The sequence below is a fragment of the Limulus polyphemus genome, unplaced genomic scaffold (assembly GCF_000517525.1).
Source record: "Limulus polyphemus unplaced genomic scaffold, Limulus_polyphemus-2.1.2 Scaffold2310, whole genome shotgun sequence".
Lineage (NCBI taxonomy): Eukaryota > Metazoa > Arthropoda > Merostomata > Xiphosura > Limulidae > Limulus > Limulus polyphemus.
In genome coordinates this window covers 127,196-135,997 of record NW_013667920.1, presented here as the reverse complement: position 1 = coordinate 135,997, position 8,802 = coordinate 127,196, and the positions used below count along the sequence as shown (strand labels likewise).

The following is an 8,802-nucleotide window of genomic DNA, read 5'->3' as shown; positions in this document are numbered from 1 at the left end:
ACAAAGACCTACTTTATACTATGATACACACAAGAACTGGCGAACCAGCAAGCTAGTCCTTTTTTGTCTCCAAAGTGTTTTTATAATAAACTTTCCTTCACATGTTTGTTCTTTGATAAAAACAAAGACCTACGCGGTGTGTTTTTTTTTCTCATAGAATGAACTTTATACTATGATACACACAAGAACTGGCGAACCAGCAAGCTAGTCCTTTTTTGTCTCCAAAGTGTTTTTATAATAAACTTTCCTTCACATGTTTATCCCTTGATAAAAACAAAGACCTACGTGGTGTGTTTTTTTTTCTTTTCTTATAGAATGAACTTTAAATTAAAGATGTGTCGGTTAGAAAATGACGTATCTCTAAAGATAAATATTTAGCCCTTGAGAAATTCAAATTAAAAAAAAAAAGCTTAATCTCTTATTCTCCACACACGTGTAGGTTAAATTGAACTTAAATCTCTCTAAATTACGGACATAAAATTCAACATTTACTTTAATAGTAACACTTATATTCTTAAAAAAAAAATACAGGCTATAAGAACATAACTTGATTTATTTTATTATAGATAAATTTGTTAAATTATCCTTGCGTTGCTCAGCTCATAAAGTGTAGAATTAAAACGAATCCAATAAAAAAATTTGCATAAAAAAGACAACAACAAATGTTGAAAGTATAACGATGAAATTTTGATATAAATGGCTCAAAGCGAAGATAAATCAGCCTATCGCGAGTTTCAATTCATTTTCCTTTACTGGAGGCTTTTAAAGTTGTGCATTGAATTATTTAAAACACGGAAAGCACTTTGTACAAATTCACGAAAAAACAGTAATAACCCACCAGTGACCAGTTCTGACAGGCCAAGCTTTTCATTCCCAAAGGTCGGAGTAACTCTCAGTATCTAGTACGTTCAGGTCAGAGGGGTCAAAGTTCAATAAAGACATTTAGAGTGCAAAAACTAATTTAGCATGTTATTATGATATTGTTGTTGTTTTATTGTGTTAATGGTTTCTAACTTCAGAATTTGATATTTTAAGGTTTTGGAGGTGATCACTGTGAGTTTGAATACGACGAGTGTGACTCAAACCCTTGTATCAATGGAGGGGCATGTGAAGACCTGGTGGCTGGTTACAAATGTCACTGTGGTCCAGGCTACCAGGGCAGACGATGTCAAATTAAAGTTAACCTTTGTAACCCTAACCCTTGCCCTAGTCCAGCTCAGTGTGTCGACAAGGGTAACAACTACAGCTGTATCTGTAATTCAATATATAATGGTATGTCTTTAGCATATTCATATAACCTCATCCAATCAGCTGTCACTTTCGGCATAATTATAGTGACTGTTGTTGTTGTTTTCAACAAGAATTGATGAATATTGTGTTTTGTTTAATAAATTAGATTTCAACGTGCTGGATGAAATACTTAGGCCTAACGTTACCTTGAGATTTCATTGCGTACCAATACTTTAAGAGTTCCATATATGTGTGTATTATACGTGTGTGTGTTATATTTACAGTGATGAACTTCGAAGATCACAAAATTGGTTCAACTTAACCAGTCTTGTGTAACTTAATTGAAACGTACAAGTCATGTATCCTATCATAAGAACTGAAGAGTGGAGGTTATGTTTCCCCTATACACATATAACTGTTTATATACATACACACGTATTTTAAACAACATAATAATTGATAACACAAGTGTGTAGCACCTAAAATATGTGTTTTTACAGCGTATCCAATTCACCAGGACATTTATAACAAAGATAAAGTAATTTTAATCCTATGTCCATCAACTAATACAACACAATCCCAACTTCAATCCCAACTGGCCTGGTATGGTGTTTTGGGCATTCGACTCGCAATCTTCGGGTCACGGAATCAAGACCCCTTTCAGCTGTGATAAGTATGTGAATGATAAGGGCTGGCTTTAAGACTTCTTTTAAATTTATTTATTAATGGTTTTAGTTTAGTTTAAAGGATGGAACAACCGAGATAGACCAATAGGTCCCATGTTGTCCATAAACGTTATATTATTGGAGAAATATTTGTAAACCACTTGTGACGTAACTTGATTTTAAAGGATGGAACAGCCGAGATGGACCAATAGGCTCTATGTTGTCCATAACGTTATATTATTGGAGAAATATTTGTAAACCACTTGTGACGTAACTTGATTTTAAAGGATGGAACAGCCGAGATGGACAAATAGGCTCTATGTTGTCCATGAACGTTATATTATTGGAGAAATATTTGTAAACCACTTGTGACGTAACTTGATTTTGACGCATGTTCAACAGTAACTTGCTTCAAAAATCACAGTTTCCTTTTATTGCGTGAACTTTAAACCTTCAATTTCACGACACCTGACCCTAAAAACAAATTATAGGTCTTTACTGTTGTTGTTTTTTTTAAATCGTCAAAAATTTTTACTTTAGAAATTAGAATTCCTTATACGCTTTTCATTATAAAAGATATTCTTTATCACAATAAAAGCCGCACATAGTAAGTAAAAGGCACATTCTATGCGTAGTTCCGCGGTAAAGTTCCATTTCTTGTTTCTGTAGCTATACGTTTCGCTTTGACTTAAGGAATACAAATTCTACACGCAATCAAATCTGTCAAAGAATGAAGAAGATTGGCTTATTGTACATAAATTTAACAGCACGGAAATACGCAGAAGTCAACAGTATTTCTAGTTTAAGAAATGTAATAATTGTATTTATTGGTTAGATTTATGACCATGGAAAACATTTTGTTTGTTTGTAGTTAATCGCAAAGCTACAAAATGGGCTATCCATGCTGTGCCCACAAATCGGACTTAACGCTGAGCCACTGGGCGAGGGCAACATTGTAGTAGTGCTCAAATTAATAAATCTCGAGAAAATTTACAACAGTATAAACATAATTATTGTTAGTTAAAGAGAGGTTCAATACCCAATACAGGCTCTCGCTTACTACCTTAAAAATTATGTAAAAAAAACAACAGAATGTTATTTTATAGTTCCTTAATAAAACAGTTCACAGAAAGCTCTTATACTTGTATAGTTAGCATAATAAACACACTACACTTGCTGGTGTATTTCGTAGAAATTTTACATACTAAAATGATCAGCTTTTTTAAAGGTTTCAATGTTTATATGAGAGTTAAAAATGATTTATTTATACTAGACGGTTTAGCAGAACCTTTAATGGTAGACAATGGCACTTTTCACTGTTTCTAATGTTACATATATTCTTAGTTTTGTTTGTTTTAGAGCAAAGCTATCTGCTTTGTCCACCGCGGAGAATCGAATCCCGGATTTTAGAGATGTAATTTCGTAAACTTACCGCTGTCCCACCGAGGGACATATTTAGTGTAAGGAGGACCTTGTAATTTATAATAGCAGGAGGTGGAAAGGTAATAATCCCTTGTTCCGTATCACTTCAGGAACAGACCAATCAGAGAAGCCAACAATTATATCACTTTCCATGTTTACCACTACAAAGATGTTATTGTGGCGTCCTCAGGTGTCTTTCATACGACTGAAGGATATCACTTTCCATGTTTACCACTACAAAGGTGTTATTGTGGCGTCCTCAGGTGTCTTTCATACGACTGAAGGATATCACTTTCCATGTTTACCACTACAAAGGTGTTATTGTGGCGTCCTCAGGTGTCTTTCATACGACTGAAGGACTACTTGAAAAATGTATTTAAAAAGCGAATTGTATTTCAATTTTGGAACACCTAAAGAAGAAATTTAAAAATAGTCTAGAAATATGCAACATTTCGGTTCTGGAACATCTAAACATTTAAACAGTAAAGTTAGAAATAGACTAGAAACTCGTGGCATTTCAAATGCTCCTCATTTTCATAAATAAGTCAACAGATGCAAGGAAAACGTACGTAATAAACACTTTTGGAATTGATCTTTCAATATAAAGTCTATAATTTGTTTAATGTTTAATCCACAGGAGCAGGGTGCACGCAACATTACAACCCATGCTTTCCTAACCCTTGTCAGAACAGTGGGAGCTGCTGGCCAAGTCTCGATACATACTTCTGTTCCTGTCGCCCTGGTTACACAGGGAATCTCTGCGAAGGTTAGTTAAGTTCTTTTAAACATGAAGCTGAAGAAGAACCAAGGAGATGAAAAAAAATATGTTTCTTATACTTCAAGTTCAATCATAGCATGGATTCTTCGTTCAAATAAATAGGAATTTGTTGCTTATTTTAAAATACTTCAGTGATACTTTTGTTTTGTGAAATTGGAGGATTATTCAAAAAGTAAGTAACGCTATGGTATGGAGATAATTAAACCTGAGTTACAATGTGTTACTGGAGGGTAGTGACGTCATGGACACTGTTACATAACATAAGTTACAGTAAAAGCATTTGAGGTCTAAAGAAAAGCGACTATTGTAATATATTATACATCGATTTCAATTCAAAACTATTACCTCCTTGTCAAGAGAGAGTGATTAGATGCTTTTGTCACAATGCACTAGACGGCAGCAGCTTACATTGAACGATGCCACTAGTGACTGCGTAATTAGCATAAATTAATATAATAACTGCATAATTTACCTAATATATTATTGTTTAATATTCTTAAAGATGTTTACATCTAAAGGGTCTGGATTAAGAAGGGGTCTGCTCAATCACTGCTACGTAATGAATTAGGGGTGTTACGACATGTGTTACAAAGTGTTATTGAGGGGGGAAGGGTAAAAAAAGGGAGAAAAGTTGCGTTATGTAATTTTTGAATGACCCCCTTAGGTAAGACACAATATCAAAATAAATCACGAGTTTATTCAGTCTTCGAGTCACTTTTTGTTTTGTTTTTTATTTCAATGATTCAAAGTTTGAAAGATGCAAAGTTTTGTTAGCCTTTTAATATATAATTTTAAAAGTATTTTTGCATAAAAAATTAATAATTCGTTTCGACAAACAATATAAATATTTGAAAAAATTGAAAGGTAATTGTGGATAAAACCTGTAAGTTGGCCCAGCATGGCCAGGTGATTAGGGCGCTCGACTCGCAATCTGCGGGTCGCGGGTTCGAATCCCCGTCACACCAAACATGCTCACCCTTTCAGCCGTGGAGGCGTTATAATGTGACGGTCAATCCCACTATTCGTTGGTAAAAGAGTAGCCCAAGAGTTGGCGGAGGGTGATGATGACTAGCTGTCTTTCCTCTAGTCTTACACTGCTAAATTAGGGAAGGGTAGCGCAGATAGCCCTCGTGTAGCTTTGCGCGAAAGTAAAACAAACAAACCTTTAAATTATTATTTTTTGGTTTTATTTGTTATTAAGCACAAAACTACACAATGGACTATTGGTGCTCTTCTGCCGGATATGAAAACTCGATTTTTAGCGGGGGGGGGGACGTCATTATTTTTTGTTGCTGTTTTAAAGCAATGCTATATTATGTTATGTTATTGGTGTTTAAGAACTCTTTTTTTTCTTCCCCTCATTCCTGGCCTGTTGTATGATCACTTACTACAAAAGTACGATCGCCAAACGTCATTAGTTATGGATGACTGATTTAATTGTTTTAAAACCACATTTCTTTTCTTCTAGTACAAGTCCTGTATCCATCGAAATCATTGGGACGTACCCTTGAAGACGCAGCAGGATATAAAAAAGATGACACACTCGTGGATTCTGTGAACGTGCCGTTGGATCATCTCCACAATATTTACATCGCCGCAGCCACCCTGGCTGGAGCCTGTTTGATTGTGGTGTTCGTAGTAACCGTTTGTCATTGTCGAGTCCATAAGACTTACCAAAGACTCTTTACTGGCAGCTTACATGGCGATATGTGCTCTGATGCCAAGCGTCTGAGACGGTGAGTCGATGGCGCGATTTGTTTGGTTTTAATATTAGTGAACCCCCACCCCTTTCCTTCCAGAGTGTAACATATATCAGTAAGGGGGTGTACTGGAGGGTGTGATTAAAGTTTTCCTCCCAGTTTATCTATTGGATGTTATTAACTGTAAAAGTTTTGGAAAAAAATTAACTACATTAGATATTCACTAAATGCATCATACAGCGTTGTTAGCATGATTTAGTGAGTCCCACCCACGTCTTTCCAAAGGAAACCTTTAACAACAACAAAAAAAAAGAAACTCGACAGTTTAGGGATCTCAAATATTTGCCGTCGGACGCTATATGGCTTCGTTGTCACTGCCAAGAATTTAAGGCAGAATAAAACCAAAAGTACACATTAGGGAGCAAATAATTTAAAGTGTCCTTTTTTTTTCCATCGAAATACTTCTTAAGTATAAGATGTTTTATTTGTATTTTTGTTTGTTTGTTTTTAAAAAAAAGAATATAATCATGTAGGACAAAGGCTCCTTTTTGCCCTTAAGTGGTATTTTCACGAGTCTAGAATTTTAAATAGATAAATACAAAAGTGACTTTCTTAATGTATAAATATTCATTTTCTCATTAAAAATGCCATTAATTAGTTCAGTATATTTGAGACTTTGGAACTGAATTTGAATTTCTAGTCTTAGTTTCGAGTTTTCTAAAAATTTTTCACTAAGAGCATTTGGTTATTTGTATTTTGGTAAAATACGTGATGTAATTTCTAAAATCTTAAGCCTTGTTTTCTATTTTTTCTTAGTGAAGACCCGGACAGATTTTTACTGAGCCTGCGTGGTAGCGTTTCTAATTTGCGTCCTTGTCCTGACGGAGTTTACGAGGCCACAACCATTGACCTGTCCGAAAATCTTGATCGGCCACTCATCGATTCATAGACTTTCCACTGTATCTTGCTTTCCGTCTCATTTTTCGTCCTTAATCCTGTGATGACGTCACATCCATTTAACCAGCCAGTGAAAGTATTTTATCGTATAAATAGTTAATAAAAAAAATCTCATAAGTCAAATGTTTTATGAAACTGAGCTAAAGGTCACTTTTTTTTAACCCAAAGTGATTTCAACTATATTTTAAATGTTAACACAGACGACAGTTATTAATTCACTGGTTTTTCTCTTCGACTTTAACTTAGTAGAACTTTTCAACACCGCAGAAGTGACAAATGATTTGTTTTAAACTTGCCATCAAGAAATCGTAACATATTCCATTCTTCTTCTTTATGGGCTAGTAGTATCTGAAAATATTTAAAGATACCTTTTCAATATCCGACCTAGATGTTGTATCGTTGTTGTTATTCTTGTTGTCTGGTATATATTACCAATATTGTCTATAATCTTTAACCCACACTTGTATGGATGCCCTTCATGGACTCCAAGACCTTTGTCGCCATTAGCTACTATCTTAGACTAAAAATTATTCTTTTTTTTTTTTTTTTTTTTTGGTTTACGGTTTTGGCCAATAATTAAATTTTTTGTTTTTATTGCAAAATATCAAAGTGTTCTAGGTTGAATTATTGTATACATTTAGTAAAATAAATTAGCAGCAGTCCTAATAAGATAAGTTTCTCAAAAAAAAACACCATTCTCAGGAAATGTTCCCTTTCTAATGAAGAAGAGATATCTGCGGTTTGTTTTTCATTATTTAATTTCTGTAGTGCATATTGGTGTATAGAAGACATATTAATACTAGAAATAAACAATTTATAACACCAGAATGTTGTTTTTATTTAATTAAACACTCATCGTTTCGCTTTATAGCTTCTTCATTTGAAGCTCTGTACTGTCCGTTTCAGTTTGTGTTTTAGTGAACGTTCCTGAAGAAGCTGTGAAGCAAAACGTTGAGTGTTTGATTAAATAAAAACAACATTTTGGTGTTATAAGTGCGTTTATTTCTAGTATTAGCTGTTTGTTCTTGTTGCAAAGTAGATTTTGTGGATGAACTTTGGTACTTTAAGAGATAACGATTAGAGATTCGTCAGATAGAACACGTGACTTAGCTTGAGTTAAGATATGTTAGTTTGGTTCATGTATATAAACAAATATGTTTTAAAAATCAGTTACCTTGATTGATTTCTTATGTTCGTGTAAAACGGGACTGTTCGGCTAACAAACTACTTTGTACCTGGGGAACAAACTTGTTTTTAACGGTAGAAAAAACAAACAAACAATAACTTAAAAAAAAACAACACTTTGAAACAAACGAGTCACTTGTATTAGGATACGTTGGGTGTTTGTAAATATTAAAAATCGCTTATTACCTTGATTATGGTAAGTAAAAACAGTCAAACATGAGGTAGAAAGTTACAATGACACATTTCTGATTTAATAATCAACCAATTTTAGCGTTTCATAAATCATGTTTCACAGAAATGTTATTTATTAAACCATGTTTTGGAATTTTATATTGTAGTAATTTTAGAAGCATTTCTTATCCTTGCTTTTTTTACACGCTTTGCGATATGATACTTTTCAAATAAATTATTTGAACAACTTGTTTTCTCTGTATACTGTGACATATTTGGAACGCATGGTTATCAAGCTGTGTTTATCTCAAGTGGTGGGTCCACCACGTGTTGTTCATCGATAATAAAGTGTTGTTATTATTGTGTTTAGTTTCTGAAGAGTTCTTTTTTTTAAAAAAAAAACCTTTTCCCTTGGTAAAATCTCAAGGAATAAAAACTTAGGAAAAGTATATTGTGTGTTATTTTTAAATACATCGTTCTGGTGTTTCATGCAGATAACGGGAGGTTCGCTCAGGAAGTGTATCACAGAGTAAATATTGATTCTGACTTTAACTGACTTCGAGGGAAGAAACTAAACTCAATGTCAACAAAATGAAAAGTAATCGTTATTTATTAACCCCTTCTGTGATTTTCCCGGAATAGCTCGGGCGCCCTCCATGTTTCAAAAGTATTTGCCCGAATTTATTCGCATGTT

General features: G+C 34.0%; 1 protein-coding gene across 1 annotated transcript in view; it reads left to right on the top strand.

Moving 5' to 3' along the window:
• LOC106466585 (fibropellin-1-like) overlaps nt 1-8,475 on the top strand; it is a 30,988-nt gene extending 22,513 nt beyond the window's left edge. The window contains exons 7-10 of the mRNA XM_022394611.1: nt 1,036-1,272; nt 3,955-4,083; nt 5,564-5,831; nt 6,612-8,475. Coding sequence (XP_022250319.1) covers nt 1,036-1,272; nt 3,955-4,083; nt 5,564-5,831; nt 6,612-6,744 — 767 coding nt within the window. The 3' untranslated portion in view covers nt 6,745-8,475. The remainder of the gene's footprint in view (nt 1-1,035; nt 1,273-3,954; nt 4,084-5,563; nt 5,832-6,611) is intronic.
• Nucleotides 8,476-8,802: the final 327 nt, after the last annotated feature.